Below are 17,992 nucleotides of genomic sequence, written 5' to 3'. Positions count from 1 at the left end.
TCTCGTCAACTTTCCTCTTAATCAGCTTGATAAGGCTCTGGTTGGACGCTTCAGCTTGCCCATTGGCTTGAGCATAGTACGGAGACGATCGGATCAGCTTAATCCCCATGTCATCGCAAAACTTTCTGAATTCCTTAGAAACAAAGACCGATCCTCCATCGGTCGTGATAGTCTGGGGAATCCCGAATCTATGAATGACATGTTCTTTCACAAAATGGATAACATCTTCCGATTTTACCTTCTTCATAGGGACAGCCTCCACCCATTTAGTGAAGTAATCTGTAATGGCCAAAATCCACTCGTGGCCTTTGCTCGATGCAGGATGGATTTTACCGATCATATCCATGCCCCAACCTCGAAATGGCCAAGGCTTGATGATGGGGTTCATTGCTGATGCGGGCACCATCTGAATTTTTCCAAACATCTGACACGCTTGACACCCTTTATAGTACCTAAAGCAGTCCTCAAGCATGGTGGGCCAGTAAAACCCTGATCGCCTAATCAGCCACTTCATCTTATGAGCCGATTGGTGAGTTCCACAGGCGCCTTCATGCACCTCGTGTAAGAGCCGATTAGACTCGGTTGGTCCCAGGCATTTGAGCAGTAACCCTTCTAACGTCCTGTAGAACATGTCATCTCCTATAAGGACATATTTCATGGCCTTATACCTTATCCGTTTAGGTGCCCCCCGAGCCGGATCCTTCAAGTAATTGAAGATATCGGCTCTCCAGTCATCCTGTTCTAGGAACTGCACCTGAACTTCTGACCCGTCTGGTATGTCCTTGTAGCCTGACGCCATCTGTGCGAGATCGTTGGCCTCGGTATTTTGAGATCTTGGGACCCAATTAAAGTTGATGTACCGAAATTGTGCCATCAGCTCACGGCATTCCATCCATAATGGGAAGAGTGACTCACTCTCGCACTTGTATTCGTCCGTGAGCTGGGAAATCACCAACTTAGAGTCTCCAAAAAGTTCCACCGCTTCTGCCCCGGCTTCCAAAAGCAACTCCATTCCCTTGCGTATTGCTTCATACTCAGCGACATTGTTGGTGCAAGGGGTAGATAACCTGATGGAGAAGGAATATGTTGCCCCCCGAGGCGACACGAGCAGAATGCCGATGCCACAACCATCGTCACAAGCCGATCCATCGAAGAACATAGCCCATGCACGTACAGATAGTGCTGCTATATTAGTATTGATTCGTTCAGCAATGAGATCGGCCAACGCTTGTCCCTTGACTGCTTTCGCGGGCTGATACCGGAGATCAAACTCCGATAATGCAAACATCCATTTACCAAGTCGGCCTTTTAAAACAGGGGCCGACAACATATGTTTGGCGACGTCTGATATGCATATGATGATAATTTCTGCCGTCAGAAAGATGTGACAAAGCTTGGTGCAGGTGAAAAACAAGCAGAGGCACAACTTCTCGATCTCAGGATACCTCGTCTCTGCATCCAGCATCCTTCTGCTGAGGTAGAAAGCCACCTTTTCCAGACCATCATACAGTTGCACCACCACTGACGCGATGGAAGTGTTAGCTACCGATAAGTAAATGTAGAATGGCCTGTCTTGCTGAGGCGGAACCAGCACAGGCGGTGTCGATAAATACTCCTTAATCTCGTCAAACGCTTGCTGCTGCTCTGCCCCCCAGTGAAACTCGTCATCAGATTTAATTTTCACCAATCCCATAAACGGCTCAATTCGTCCTGACAGATTGGAGATAAATCTTCGGACGAAGTTGATTTTGCCGATGAGGCATTGGAGTTCCTTCTTCGTAGTAGGTGGTTGCATGGTGCGCACTGCCTCCTGGCTTTTCAGGCCGATCTCGATTCCACGTTCATGAACTAAGAAGCCCAAGAACTGACCGGCCGTCACCCCAAAAGCACACTTCTTTGGATTCATTCTTAGCCCGAATTTTCTGGTTCGGTTCAGAATGCGTCGCAAATCCTCCAGGTGTCCTTCTACGGAGACAGACTTGACCACCATGTCATCGATGTAAATTTCCACCAATTTGCCGATCAGATCATGAAAGATGTAATTCATGGCTCTTTGGTATGTTGCACCGGCATTCTTCAGTCCAAAAGTCATGACTACATATTCAAACAAGCCCACTGAACCTGGTACTCTGAATGCAGTCTTGTGTATATCTTCTGGAGCCATGAAAATCTGATTGTAGCCGGCGTTGCCATCCATAAAACTTAAGACCTTATGACCAGCAGCTGCATTGACCAATGTCTCTGCTACCGGCATGGGATATTCATCCTTTGGAGTGGCTCTATTGAGATCTCGAAAATCTATGGCAACGCGCCATCGGCCATCCTTTTTCTGCACAGGCACGATATTGGAAATCCATTCAGCGTACCTGCACGGCCTGATGAACCCGGCGGTCAGCATTTTCTCGACCTCTTTCTTGACTTCTTCTAGGATGTCGGCCTTCATCTGACGTGCACGTTGCTGGAACGGCCGAAATCCTTTCTTGAGAGGGAGCCGATGCTCAATGATGCTCCTGTCTAACCCAGGCATCTCTGTGTAATCCCATGCAAAGTAATCTGGGTATTCTTTTAACAGAGCTATCATCTGGCCCCTGAGATGCGGATCTAGCTTTTTGCTGATAAAAGTTGGTCGTGGCTTATCCCCAGGATCAATCTCAACCTCTTCTAGCTCATCAGCCGATGTAAACCCATACCCTAGCTTTCCGTCACCTGCTAGATCGATTGTAAACACAGGCAAAACGTATGGCGAGGATAGTATGGGCCGATTGCTGGAATCGGCCCCCATTTTTATTGCATTGCTCAGTGAAGGTTTACATCTTGCTCGTGCTTTATTACGACTACGTGGCATACTTGAGACAAGATCATCACTTTTTATTTTTTGGGGCCGATCGCAGGGATCGGCCTTGCCACGTATGTCCGTTGCCTTTGCTCTTGCTATACTGTCAGGCCGGTGGATAAGACCAGCCTCACCCCGTTTTTTTGTCACGTCGATGAACTCGCAGCCGTCCAAACTGATTCCGGAGAGTGGCTCTTGGCCTCCCGCTTCCCAAATGTTCATGCCAGCCGTTGAGATTTCGGCTGAATCATCTGCATGGACGACCTCCACTTCATCTCCATCCCACTGTATCAAGCATTGGTGCATCATGGATGGAATGCAGCAGTTAGCGTGGATCCAATCTCTCCCTAGCAGGACAGCGTAGGTGCTTTTGCTGTCGATGATGAAGAATGACGTAGGGATGGTCTTTCGGCCTATAGTTAAATCCACGTTCAGAACGCCTTGTGCTTCTGATGCTTGGCCGTTGAAGTCGTTCAATGTGACGTTGGTTTTGATCAAATCTGCGCTAGAGCGTCCCAAGCGACGTAGCATGGAGTATGGCATTGCCGCCCCCGTGTCAACCAGCATCTTGTTGACAGGCTGCCCATTGATATAACCTCTCAAGTACAGGGCCTTCAGATGCCTGTAGCTCCTTTCACGTGGCTTCTCAAAGATAACTGGCCGTGGGCCGCAGTCGAGCTGTGCTATAGGTGCCTCTTCTGTTCCTGGAGCACAAAACTCCGATGGAAGAATGAACACCATGTTCGTGCCAGCCGATGTCTTATCATCGGCTTTCTTTTGTTTGGGGTGCCACTCTTTCTTCTGTGGAAGACCCTCCTCGTCCAGAGTTTGCTGAATTTTCGCGGCCAGATCAGGCCGCGCTTTTCTTAACGCGTGTAGGTATCGTCTCTCGGCTTCCTCCACGCTACGTAGTCGCTGAACCCTACGTTTTTTAGAATGGCTGAGTCCATCAGGGCACCACCTTGGCCGGTGGTATCTATCTTCTTCTTCTTCTTTATCTTCATCTTCTAATTCCTCAAGATCTTCCACCCGAGAGGACTCAGCTTGCTTGTTCCGAGATGGGAGAGGCCCTAGACGCTTGAACACTGACACGTCTCCTGCGTCCCTCTTTTTCTGTCTACACTCTGGGCAGTTGCCGATTGTAGGCAATCGGCTGATCCCTGAATCCCAGCAATGCTTGAAGAAAGGACAATCCCAGTGTCTGTCCACGTCGTCCTGCTCTCTTGACTTCTCCTTGGCGCGGCGCTCATATCTTTCGTCGTCTCGATCATACCGACGATAATTCCTGTTATCCACACTAGACCGACGATCTCTTTCGTCGTCGATGTCATATCGCCGGCGTTGGTCGTACTGACGCTCATATTTGTTGAGGAGGTGCTCGAAGAGAGGTCGCTGGTATCGCACGTTCCTCACTTGATCCTCTGTGATGTAGCGCTTGTCATTACGTTGGGGCCGGTCGCGTGGAGCGGCCTCTTCTTTGTCCTTGCCACGAGAGCGGCTGCTCTCGTCTTTGTCCTTACCAGGGTGGTGCACAGGTCCTACCATGTTAATGCTGAACGAGAAACCTGGATGGCACCTCCCGGGGTAAGTGCACTCCACCATGTTAACGGCAGGGAAGGGGTGCGTGTCAACTTTCATGGCGTATTGGCTGAAAATTAGACGGCCTTGTTCTATCGCCATTTGGATCTGCTGATGCCACACCCTGCAGTCGTTGGTGGTATGGGTGAACGAGTTATGCCACTTGCAGTATGGCCTTCCGTTCATCTCTTGCACCGTAGGGATTTTATGGCCTTCGGGTAACTTCAGCTGCTTCTCCTTGAGTAAGAGGTCAAAAATCTGCTCAGCTTTGCTTACGTCGAAGTCAAACCCTTTTGCAGGACCTTGCGGTTTAACCCATTTGCAGGACACGGGGTTTGCTCCCCGAGTCCATTCAGCTACGGCTACCTCCTGATCTCCCGCAGAGTCTTCATCTTCTTCTGTCTCAACCAGGACTACCGAGCGCTTGAACTTGTCCTGGTACAACTCTGGGTGGCGCTGTTCATATAATGATAGTTTCTGAACCATATGCGCCAGTGAAGTGTACTCTGCTTGGGAAGCCATATCCTTGATCGGCGATGCGAGACCCACCACTGCCAGATCGACTGCTTCTTTTTCATTCATACTAGCCGAATAGCATCGGTTCCTGACGGTCCTGAAGCGCTGAATGTATTCCGATACCGTTTCTCCGCACTTCTGTCGTACTTGTGCTAGATCGGCAATGCCAGCCTCGGAATCTTCTTAGTGATATTGCATGTGGAACTGTTCTTCCATCTGCTTCCAAGTCCGGATTGAATCTGGTGGCAGCGAGGTGTACCACCCGAAAGCCGATCCTGTGAGAGATTGCGCGAAAAACCTCACACGTAATGGGTCTGATGCTGAGATCATGCCCAACTGCGCCAAATATCGGCTCACATGCTCAACTGAACTAGAGCCTTCCGATCCACTAAACTTGGAGAATTCAGGGAGCCGATATTTGGCTGGTAGTGGGATCAAATCATACTCGTTGGGGTACGGCTTGGAATAGCTGATTGCCCTCCTCTTCGGCACCATGCTGAACTGGTCCCTCAAGATTGCACTGATCTGATCCATGGTGCTAGCTGCAGGAGTTGAGCTTTGATGATTCGTTGGAGTGGCATATTTAGCGAGCCACGCCTGCTTCTCGGGATCCGATCCAGCAATCCCTCCTGCTGTTCCAGAAATCCCTGCTGCTGCAACCTGGTTCGTGCGCGCCCAGTTATTGCAGTCTGGCACATACGTGCACATGTATCCGTGCGGGATCTCCTTAGGCGGTTCATACAAGAACTGGTAATCACTAGGATCGCCACCGATCTTGTAGACGACGTATGCCGGTGTACTCGGCAGTTCTGGTGCTGCTAGCGCGAATGGCAGCTGTGGTCTGGTCTGGAACGGTATCTCTCCTTGGTGAGTCCCTAGAGCAGGTCCTGACAGAGAGTACTGATGCTTCATGATTTCCTGGACCACGCGAAGCGCGACATGCTCCAAAGTGTTCACCAGGCTCTCAGAATGGCAGTGTAGCGAATGAGCTACCATGTGATTAACCTCCTGACGTAGAGACCTGGTGCGTTCTTCTGAAGGAGTAGACAGATCCACTCCATCGAGAGCGCCTTCAGCTGAGAACCCTTTCCACCTGAGGCCATGTGAACGGGTCCTCTGGAAAGAGCCGATGAGGTCGGCTTCGAAGAGAGCTTTGATCTCGTCATACTTCTTCTTGTACTCCTCATTCAGATCTTCGTACTTGACTGGATCTTCCGCCATCTCTGATGCGGATGTTGATGCAGTTGTCGTAGAAGAATGTCCCACCGGGCGTGCCAGAATGTGTTGACCACCAAAACCCACCGGCGAGTAGCGACGGGCAACACGAAGAGCCGGGAGGCTCCCAGGACTGCTGGTGGGCCCTGGTCCCTCGGGCGACGGCCCGCAAAGCTCCGGCACGCACGTCCGATGCTGGTGCAAGGGCGTGCCACCTGACCTATACCTGGTCAGGAAGGTGATGGATTGCTTCGACTAGTTTCCTGCATGGCATACACGTAAACATTAAATACGAGCCTCGATCGGCTCTCAGGTTGTCCTGTGAATCGGCTCAAGGAGCCGATCCACCCATGATTCGTATGAGATCTACGATAACATGGTGGTCCTGCTTGATCAATATTAGGTTAAAACGATCTACGATGATCTAGGGTTTTCACCACATAACCGGAACGTCCTACTCGTAATTGAGCCTGACAGACACGAAAGATGATAATAAACCAGCCCTAGACAAGGCCTAAAAACCAATGTGGAGTTGATTCGCGGAACATCTTCTCTAGGACTAGCAAACTACACCTTACGTGCTACTGGATCCTTCAACCCGTTTGTAATGCCTAACTATGTAGATATCAAACTAATCCTTGAAGAACAAGGAGCAATCATAACGGATCGAATCTACTAAACAATGACTAAGCAAGGTGCCACCCTTGCACCTAAGATCGGTACAAGGGTGGCTAGATATCCAGGGGTAGCATGACTAATTAAATACATCAAGAAAGCACCAATGCTAACCCTAACATATCTATGATAACGGTGTTGCTCGCCATCAAAAAGGCTTCAGTACGAGCAACACATGAACAACGAATAAACGAGATTCTGTCTAGATCGCAAGATGCGATCTAGGCAGCATAGCGCTTACCCGGAAGAAACCCTCGAAACAAGGGGTGGCGATGCGCCTAGATTGGTTTGTTGTGAACGTGATCGTCCTCCTTTTTCAATAACCCTAGATACATATTTATAGTCCGTAGACTTCCTATCGTGGGAATAATCCCAACCGTGTACGAGCTAAACTCTACCTTTTAATCCTAACCGACACGTATCCTACTATATTTACAGATACACGAGCAATTTAGCCCAAACTCTTTATACAAGGCCGATTCATGAATAATTTCAACGTATATTTGCTAAGCCCATCTCAATCACGGCCCACTTCTGATTTGGTTAAAATCTGGTGATAACACATCCAGAGCAACAACAGGAATAAACCTACCAGCAATGCATCCAGAGCCAACCGAGCGAGCATTTCGTCGAGCACGTTGTGCTCGCGCGGGGGAGGAAGAGGGAGGGGAGGGGAGGGTTTTGGAGAGTTGTGGAGGAGCTCACCGATGACGACGGCAGGGGTGGAGGTCGCGGCGGCTCCTCCACCTTGACGCGGCGGCGGCTCCTCCACCTTGACGCCGCGCCGGCCCCTCCTCCTCCACGCCGCAGCGGCTTGTGCTGCTGGTGGCGGGGATGGGTGGAGCGTGGCGGCATGTGGCCCTCGCGGAGGAAAGCGGCGGCGGCGGCGACGGCGACGGCAGCGCTCGCCATGGAAGGCGGCGGTGCGGGGAGAGGGGAGAGGGGAGAGAGGAACTTCTGTGGTGAGAGAGGGGTACGGCCATGATATAGGACACGTTATTTCTGTGGCGCACCGAGGCCAGTGCGCCACAGAACACATTATTTCTGTGGCGCACCGAGGCCAGTGCGCCACAGAATACGTTATTTCTGTGGCGCACCAAGTGCAATGCGCCGTAGAAAAAGTAAAACCAATGGTTGGGCGTGACAGGGTGTGGGCCCCACCAAGTTTTTGTGGCGCAGTGTTTCATAGTGCGCCACAAAATTAAGCTATTTCTGTGGCGCACCCAGAATGGTGCGCCACAAAATAATATTCTGTGGCGCATTTTTAGTGGTGCGCCACAGAACTAAGCTCCGCCTATAAGGGTTTTCCTACTAGTGTCATCTCCGACGGAAGCCAGCAGGCTAGACCAAGGCGCCGACGAGATTTGGCGCCCCAAGCTGCAACAAGCAGGAGGGGGCTGCCACCCCACCCCGACGCACCGAGCAAGAAGACCTTGTTGGTGCCAAAGACAACCACAAGCAGGGCGTCGAAGACAGCCGTCAGGGTGCGCCAGCTGCAAAGCTTGACACCGAGCCTCCCCCACCTAGATCTCGTGTCGTCAGTGACGCTGCGTGTGCGAGACGAAAGCCCCACCGCCATCATCCACCGTGTGGGTTTCGCCCGGCGGTTTTCCCCCAACGGGCACTCGGCCGGTGTGAGCAGGAGGTATGGCGGCGCGGTGGGCTAGGGTTCCTCTGAGCCGCCCCTAGGAGGCAACGACGGGGCAGGGGAAAAAGAAAGATGTAATATGATGAAAACATCTTTCTGGTTTTGTTCTTTGCTCGGATGTATAGGAGTTTAGTATGTCGTGTATATATCAATTCATGTCAGGTAAGCATGAGCATTACCCTGTTGCCATATTCCAACCGAAGGCTTATTTGGATAAGTTGGTGTTAAGGTTCATGATAGGCAGATAACTTAACTAAAAGCCCCCTACCTACACGAAGGAATTGTGTCATTGTGTGTACCTTTTTCTACCCAAAGCAATCTACTCTAGCTGGTTCTTCACTTCTTCCACTCATTTCGAGCATTCCCATCTACGAGCAAAGTGGTCTGGCCTGGCACTATGACATGGATAGTCTGTCCACCGTCATGTCATTTGTTCCAAAAGTGGTAGAAACTGAAGCAGTCTTGGCGTGTAGTTCAGTTGGAGCCTTGGAGGATGTGCAATTCAAGTGTGCTAAACTAGTCACTTTTTCGGCGCTGGATACAACGCCCGTTGGAGATGCTCTTATCCGCCAAGACAAGGATGGAGATGCAGGCGTCCACCAGGACGGTTAAACATGCAGCCGAAGCCCTCCACTCTGAAACTGAAGAGTTGGCTCAGGCTGTTCATGCGGATGAATATGGGCATTGGGCGAGCAATATTTGCGGTGGACAACCTAAACCATCAAACTGGAGCAGATTACAATCGATTAAAAAGCTAATGCTCAACACTGACGAACTGATCCAAGCATTTCAGAGTTCACTACATATTAGATAGCTGAAAATAACACCAGAGTGTGCACATTAGATAGTTTCTACAAGTCATGTCTTCAGTTCACAACAAAAATAGATGGTCATGCCATACTCCAAGGGCCAGCATTCCAGGTTGAAGTACAACAGTAAAGCTATTTCTGCTTCATACTATTGTAAGATACCTGTGCACAAACCAGTATCATTAGTTAAATCAGCTGCATTAGCTTCACACTCATTGTAACTAGTTTCAAGCTTCAATGTGCCAGTCAAGTTACAGACTTGAGATATCAGATGCTTTAACCTAAGTTTTCAGTGTCTCTATTGTTGATTTAAAGCTTGAAGGTAGCTCTTGCTATAAGACAAGTAATGTAGCAATATGTAGACACAATGTAGCAATTTGCAGAGACACTACCGTAGAAAAACAATACTGTACAATTCAAATTTAAATGCTACTTGACAAACAAGAAAGGCATGAAAGGAGCAGAAATCAATTGGTCTCTTATTATAGTATTACTAGTTTATCTCTTAAAACAGTCCAATATGAACCTACGAAAACCAGCACGTCAAGTAAAATAAGGCATATATACTGTGGTGTCCCGCTAACAACAAAAAAAATGTAAAAAAGCAATCAACACAAATATTATTCTATCTCCCTTGAGATCACTTGATTCTGGACTCAGCATCTAACAAATATGCGGACCGCTTATTAAGACCACAACATAGGTAACACATGAAAATTCAGAACCACATTGGAATGAACAAGAGATAAAGAAGCAAGTGTACATTTTAAGGCATGAAGTCATATGCAAGACAAACTCTTCAACAAAAGATGTAGTGAAAAATGTACGTCAGTGTGATTAATAGCAAGATAACCACAGATAACCACATCTTACAGAAACAATTATTAACGGAATAAACACAACTATATTTCTCCCCTCAAATGTGCCAATAAAGTTCCCATTTGACATATAAGATGCTCCAGTTCAACTCTACTTTAAAGATTGTTTGTGGTCAATTTTCACTTGTTATGTGACTCATGCTGAAAATATAATGTATTTTAGTTGTACAAAGATGGTCAATCGTAACTACAGGGGTAGTTCCGTAGACACACCAGATGCTACTACCTGGTGGCCAATCATATAACCTTCAGCCTGCAATCAAGTTGTCAATTGGACACATCAGATGCTTAAACATAAGTTCTTAGTGTGTCTGTTGTCTACTTCAAATTTAACATAGCTCATGGTACAATTGGTGTACATGTACTGATGTACAAGAAGATGGCACCGATAAAATTTTGTTGTATGTGTGTATTTAATCTATTTATATGTAAATCCTAGTTCTACGATGTGACATCAGCTAATACACAAATCAATGATCTCATATTATATTAATGTACTGGTTTATTTCGTACATAATCCGATATAACCCTACAGTATATTAGATACAAGTAGAGAAACAGTGGGGTCCAGCTAGAGACAGAAATTTCATAGAAATGGCTAACAACAGAAATGTTGTTCGATCACCTAAGCTACTATTTCCTGCCGCACACTAATGCTCCTTTCAGTATCAGACAAATAGGCCGACCACCTTCCAAGACCACAACAATCATAGCAAGTGGAAAAATCAGTGACATTCTGGACTGAAAAACTGAATGTGAGAAAGAAAAGTGGCTACCACACATTTGAAGGCATGCAATCAGCCATCTACTTTCTATCAAATACAACCAGTTCAAAGCCCTCCCCATTCAAGCACTTGCAGGACAACTCCTCAACAAAAAGATAGAAATAGAATAGTGCTACTTATTTTATAAGGTACAATAGCTGTTACAGATTTAGGGTTAATAGCAAGATCAGCAGTGATAAAAAAAAATCTCAGACAAGTACCAATTGACCAAATAGAACTGTATTACTCCCCAAAAATTGTGCCAACTCATTTGTAATGGTCTCCAATTCAAATATACTTTGAAGTTTGCTTGTTGTGGGTCGTGCTGAAAAGATGTGTACTTAATTGTGTGCAGATGAACAATAATACACTACCATGGTAGTAACATAGGCACCCACAGTTCAATGATAGCATAAAAACAGAAAAGACAACAAGGCTATAAATTAATAAAAAAATGTTAAGTTTGTAGTTCACACTTCAGAAGAACACTAGTTATTCCTATGAAAAACAATTGGATTTAGAAGTCGCCAATGTTAAGATGAGCAAGCAGTTACCTTCAGTGAAGAAACTTGTGAAAGGACGATAGATGGAATTGCCGATGCCTTTGGAAAGTTCCTTAGACTGCATTGATTCAAGGTCAACCATGTAGAGAGATGACTGCACCCGCAAAAAGATTGCCTGAACATCATCCAGGTAGTGCAGTATAGATGATTTGTCCTTGTCAATCCTAGACTCCAATCCAAGAATCTTCTGCAGTTCAAGAGTCTTCTGCAGCACCCATGTGACAGCTCCATGAGAATCGACCTTCCTGTCCCACATTTGCAAGTAGGGCTGGTAGCGAGAGCCAGACAATGCAGCAAAGCCAACACCGCCATCCTGTGACTGGATGATCTGAACATTGTCATGGCGAGGAGGAGCACCAGGAGGTGTCTTGGTCACAGCTAGCATCCGTGTGTCCAAATCAAACTCAAGTATTGTATCCATCGCAAGCAGACAGTGAAGGGTGTTACCAACAAGTGCGCTTTTCGTGGAAAATCTTATACCCCTCCACGGAAGGGTTGTTGGTACGAGATCGCTCCATATGCCAGTGTCCGAAGAGTAGACACTTGCGAAGATGATGGCTACATCATTGCGGTGGTAAGCGCTCAGCCCGACCAGTTTGAAAGGGCTCGAGTGACAGGCGCCATGCACGTGGCCCTGGTCGCCGGCGGCGCAGAGCACCGCCCCACTGTGGATTTGCTCAATCCCGGAGTCGCGGAACTGCGGCGGATGGGCTATGACGCGGCGGTCGTTGGTGATAGGGTCCCACACAATGACCCGACTCTGCAAGTAGTCGTCGAAGAATACGCGTCCGTGGCGGCAGTCGAGGCACGGCCGTACCTCGAGGCTGCTGGGTGGCAGGGAGAAGCGCTCGGGAGGGATGCGGTAGGGCGGGTCGAGGCAGGATCTGAAGGAGAATCTTCCTCCTTCATAAGAGAAGTGGCCAAGGAGGGGAGGCTTCCGGTGGTGGATGCGGTAGCGACTGAGGAACTTTGGATCTTTGGCGAGGCGTCGCCAGCGCTTGGAGACAATGGACGCGCGCAGGAGATATGTCGGCTGTGGCGGGAGGCGGAGCAAGATCTCGTGGAGGAGGTCATCGTCTTCCAGCGGATGCGCCCGTACCGGCGGCGGCGAGGAGGGCCGGCGGCGGCGGTGGCTCATTTCGGCCCCCGGTCTGTTGGATTGGGGACTGGGGACTGGGGACTGGAGAGAGGATCTGGGGCTTCTCTCGTTCCGCGAACGTGCTCTTCTGTTTGTTCTGAGTTCTGAAGGACACACACAAAAATCTGACGAGACGAATGAGGCTCAGTTTTTTGGCGGCTCCTCTCAGAAGCTCTCCCCACCTTGCTGGAGAAGCCGCACAAAAAATTTAGGGAGGCTTCGGGACTAGTCTAGCCTAGACCATTTTGGAAGTCTTTCAAAATTTTGGGGGTGGCTTCCCCAGGAAGCTGGAGGAGGGCAGCTTCTCGGAGAAGCCGCCAAAAGAATTGAGCCTAAGAGCATCTCCAGCTATATAGACCTGCGCTATATAAATTGCGTTTTAACAGCGCGAGCCCCAACATTATCGGGCGGTTTGCCCTATCCCAAGCGTTAAACTTTAGGCTCCGGTTATAGCGCGCGGCATCGCTCGACGCACGCGCGAAGAAACCCGCCCTGAAACTTTCCTCGCGCCTCGTCGCCCCACCGCCCAATACCTCGCCTTCGCGCGGCCGTCGGCGCAATCCCGGTGATCGACGGGGTCCTCCGGCACCCCACCGACGCCTCCATACTCCATTCCACCTGCCGTCGTCGCCTCCGTCGTGTCTCCGCCCCATGCGCCAAACCCTAGCGGTGGCGCCGAAGCCGGCAACACAACTGCCGTTGCCCGAGCTCTCTTCGTCCCACCGCGCCGACGCTGTACACAGCCGCCGCCGCGCAGGCCACCGGCAAGGCACGGGCGTCGCCGAGGAGGGAGATGCCTTCGTCCAAACGCCCGTCCGCGGGCGCCGCCTCCATCGCGCCGCCGAAGAAAGTGAAGGCGATCGTGACCTGCCGCGCAACCTCCGTCGCCGCCTCCACCGACGAACCATCCGCCGCCGGCGCCTCCGTCCGGCGACCCATTCGGCGCACATATGGTGTATGAGAAATGTCGGAGAGGTAAGAAACACTTCTTTTCATCCAAATTTTAGTTTAGATGCATACATAGCCGAAGAATAATGAATTTCATTGCAATATAGAGTCGATGATGAGTCTTTCATGGAGACAATGAATGTTGGATCTTCGTTTATGCATGAAGACACTGTTGATAGATGGGAGGAATATGAGGATATCGATGAGGAAGGAGAAGGGTTGATTGAACCTCGCCATGCCGGTCGGTCAGCGAATTACACCATAGCGGAGGACAAGTTGTTTTGCAAGACATGGTTGACAATTGGAATGGATCCAACAACCGGTACCGATCAAATAAGAGGCACATATTGGATGAGGATGAAGGAGTACTTCGATGCCAACAACACAAGTGGGAACGAGTGAACCATGCGTTCTCTTCGGTCTCGTTGGTCTGACATCAACACCGATTGCCAAAAATGGGCGGGCGTCCAAGCCAACATTGATGTCATTAACCCAAGTGGCACAAATGACAATGATAGTGTAAGCAATTCTACTACTATGTTGACCATACGGCTCATATGTGATGGATACGGTTGTAGTTCATATAGCTTATCTATTCTCTTTTGCTTGCTTTGTAGAACTCTATGGCTCAATGATTGTTTAGGGATGTGGAAAAGAAGAACAAGAAAGTCAACAAGATTCTTGGCAAGCCATTCACCTTGCATCATTGATATGAAGTGCTAGGAAATGAAGAAAAGTGGAAGACCCGCGGGAAATTGGATGCGGTAACCATGGCGGCCAATGCAACCGGTGATGCAACAATCATCGATGATGATGATTCAAGTGATGAAGGCAAGAAGAGAAGCTCCACTCCTCACTCGGTCAACAATGGGCGGAGGAATGTGCTTGGTAGGAAGACCGCGGATGACCCACAAGTATAGGGGATCGCAACAGTCTTCGAGGGAAGTAAAACTCAATTTATTGATTCGACACAAGGGGAGATAAAGAATACTTGAAAGCCTTAATGATACGTCCAAAACGTATCTACTTTCCCGAACACTTTTGCTATTGTTTTGCCTCTAATTTGTGTATTTTGGATGCAACTAACACGGACTAACGCTGTTTTCAGCAGAACTGTTCTGGTGTCTCGTTTTTGTGCAGAAATCCAACTTTCAGGAAAATCCTTGGAATTTATGCAGAAGGTCTTATTTTCCCAGAATATTGGCGGAGCCAGAAGGGCAAGCCAGGTGGGGGCCCGAGGGCCCCACACACTAGGCCGGCGCGGCCCAGGAGGGGCCCACGCGGCCCTAGTGTGTGGCGGCCTCGGTCAGCCCCCGACGCCCTCCTTCGGACTACTTATTGCCTTCGACCTAAAAACGCACGGAACGAAGTCGAAGTCGCCAGAAACCCTCCAGAACGCCGCCACATCGCGAAACTCCGTCTCGGGAGCCAGAAGTCTCCGTTCTGGCACTCCGCCGGGACGGGGAATTGGAGGAGATCATCGCCATCATCACCACCGACGCCTCTCCATCAACCAGCCATGTTTTCCCCATCCATGTGTGAGTAATTCCCCCGCTGTAGGCCGAAGGGGATGGTAGGGATTGGATGAGATTGGTCATGTAATAGCATAAGATTGTTAGGGCATAGTGCCTAGTGTCCGTAATTGGTACTTTGATGATATTGTTGCAACTTGTTATGCTTAATGCTTGTCACTAGGGCCCGAGTGCCATGATCTCAGATATGAACATGTTATTGTTTCATCATGATATTCATTGTTTATGATCTTACCTACAAGTTGTATACACATGTCGCTGTCCGGAACCAATGACCCCGAAGTGACAGAAATCGGGACAACCGGAGGGGATGGTAGTGATGTGAGGATCACATGTGTTCACGGAGTGTTAATGCTTTGCTCCGGTACTCTATTAAAAGGAGTACCTTAACATCCAGTAGATTCCCTTGAGGCCCGGCTGCCACCGGCTGGTAGGACAAAAGATGTTGTGCAAGTTTCTCATTGCGAGCACGTAGGACTATATATGGAACACATGCCTATTGATTGCTTTGTACTTGGACACCGTTTTATTATTATCGGCAAATGCCCTGCTATGATTGTTACATGAGTTTCTCTCATCCATGCAACGCCCGTTATCCGTCCCCGTGCCTACAGTATTTTAATCCTGCTGTAATCACTACTGCTGTCTCTGTTACTCTGCTGCTGTTATTTCACTACTGCTACTGCTATAAAAGCATTACTCGATAAACTCTTGCGAGCAAGTCTGTTTCCAGGTGCAGCTGAATTGACAACTCCGTTGTTAAGGCTTTCAAGTAATCTTTGTCTCCCCTTGTGTCGAATCAATAAATTGGGATTTACTTCCCGCGAAGACTGCTGCGATCCCCTATACTTGTGGGTTATCAAGACTGTTTTCTGGCGCCGTTGCCGGGGAGCATAGCTTTATTTGGAAGTTCACTTGGATTGATATTGTTCGCTGCAAATTCTCCATCATGGGTAAAACTCGCGATCCTAAAGTCGCCATATTACCATCCACTACAAGAAAAGGTACAACTCTGAGTACCTCTGCTACTCTTGATTCACCATCTGTGATAAGTCAACTTATTTCACCGCCGCAAGCTTCACTTGCTGGTACGTCTGCTGAATCTGAAAACTCTCATAATATTGATGATGTTTCTGCTGTGCTTGATGATAGTGGTTCATTGGGATCCTTTCTAGATGCTACAATTGCTAGGTCTAGAAAAAATGAAAATGCTGAAACTCCTAATGCTACTACACCTGTTAATTCACCTGAACTTGATTATTCTAGTGATGATCCTGATGAAGATTATGTGGAGCTTAATGATGATTTTATTAATAGATGCAATGCTACTGCTGATGCAAGAAAAATTAAAAAGTTTCTCACACAATATACTGTTAGGCATAAGCTATCTCCTGATCCTAAATTTGCCACATCTCCTATATGCATTAAGGATAAAGATTATGATTTTTCTCTTGATCTATCTCATATAGCTATTGTAGAGAAAATACCCTTTTGTGGTACTGAAAAAGAAAGTGCTGTAGAACACATGATTGAACTTTCTTCTATGAGTAGCTTGTTTTCTGATGATGTCAAGTTGCGTACTTACTTTGTCGCTAAATTTTTTCCTTTCTCATTAAAAGATGATGCTAAAACTTGGTATAATAATTTGCCTCCTGTTTCTATTAAAAGTCCAACTGAGCTGCGTGATGTTTTCTTTCGAAAGTACTTTCCTGCTAGTGCTCAACATATTGCTTTACAGAAAATTTATAGGTTTGACCAGGGAGATGAACAGAAATTGCCTGAGGCGTGGGCAAGATTTTGTTCTCTTATCAGAGCTCGACCTGGACATGATTTAGAAAAGAATGATCTACTTGATATATTTTATAGTGGACTAACCATTGAGTCTAGAGCATATTTGGATAGTTGTGCTGGTTGTGTTTTCAGAAAGAACTCCGACATTTGAAGAATTATTGGCTAAAATAAGCCGGAATCATGATGATTGGAATACACCTGAACCAACTCCAACGCCAATATTGAAGAAGAGGGATTTAATTGAATTGAATGATGAAGATATGAGGGAAGCTAAGAAGTCTCTCAAGGAGAAAGGTATTAAATCCGAAGATGTGAAGAATCTACCTCCCATAGAAGATATAGGTGAGATAATTCCCCCTTCATCCATGATTGAGGTAAACTCCCTTCAACGCTTTACTAGGGAAGATATTCCGTATTCGAAACCTCCTGCGCAATGCTTAGATGAGTTTGATAATTATATTGTTAAGCAAGAAAATTTTAATATGAGAGTAGAGAATCATCTAATGGAAAATTCTCAAGCTATTAGTAATTTGCATGATATTGTGGAGAGAACCTCCAATGATGTTAAGATGCTTGTTAAACGTTTTCAAATGGTTCAAACTCAAATTGATCAACTCACTAAAGTGCAAAGTGACTTGCTAAAAAATAATTCTAAAGAGAAACATGCTTATGAAGTAACAACTAGAGGTGGTGTCTCCACCCAGGATCCTTTATATCCTGAAGGGCATCCCAAAAGAATTGAACAAGATTCTCAATGAATTGAACCTAGTGCTCCTTCTAAGAAAAAGAAGAAGAAGAAACATAAAAATGTTGTAGAATCCTCTGAACCTGCTAATGATCCTAATAGTATTTCTATTTCCAATGCTGAAACTGAAAGTGGTAATGAACATGATAATGATAATGATAATAATAAGAATGATGCTTCTGATAAAGAAGAAGTTGAAGATGAACCTGAAAAGCATGGTAAAAATAAAAAGTATACTAAAGAAGATTTTATTGCTAAGAAACATGGTAATGAAAGAGAACCTTGGGTGCAAAAGTAAATGCCTTTTCCTGCTAAGAAACTAAAATCAAAGGAAGAAGAACATTATAATAAATTTTGCG

At 47.4% G+C, this 17,992-nt stretch overlaps 1 protein-coding gene across 2 annotated transcripts in view; it reads right to left on the bottom strand.

The window, feature by feature from the left end:
* The window catches only part of LOC127344274 (F-box protein ETP1), a 64,634-nt gene extending 51,828 nt beyond the window's left edge, over positions 1–12,806 (bottom strand). The window contains exons 1-2 of one of the 2 annotated variants that reach the window (XM_051370511.2): positions 11,471–12,805; positions 9,242–9,436 (exon numbers count right to left, since the gene is read on the bottom strand). In XM_051370511.2, the coding sequence (XP_051226471.1) occupies positions 9,423–9,436; positions 11,471–12,617 (1,161 nt within the window). In that variant the 5' untranslated portion in view covers positions 12,618–12,805 and the 3' untranslated portion in view covers positions 9,242–9,422. Of the gene's footprint in view, positions 1–9,241; positions 9,437–11,470 lie in introns of those variants that run through there. The other variant, XM_051370512.2, reaches the window with a different exon arrangement.
* Positions 12,807–17,992: the final 5,186 nt, after the last annotated feature.

Source organism: Lolium perenne, chromosome 3 (genome assembly GCF_019359855.2).
Source record: "Lolium perenne isolate Kyuss_39 chromosome 3, Kyuss_2.0, whole genome shotgun sequence".
Lineage (NCBI taxonomy): Eukaryota > Viridiplantae > Streptophyta > Magnoliopsida > Poales > Poaceae > Lolium > Lolium perenne.
Note: the sequence above shows the minus strand (reverse complement) of the source record. Positions and strands in the feature narration are given on the sequence as shown.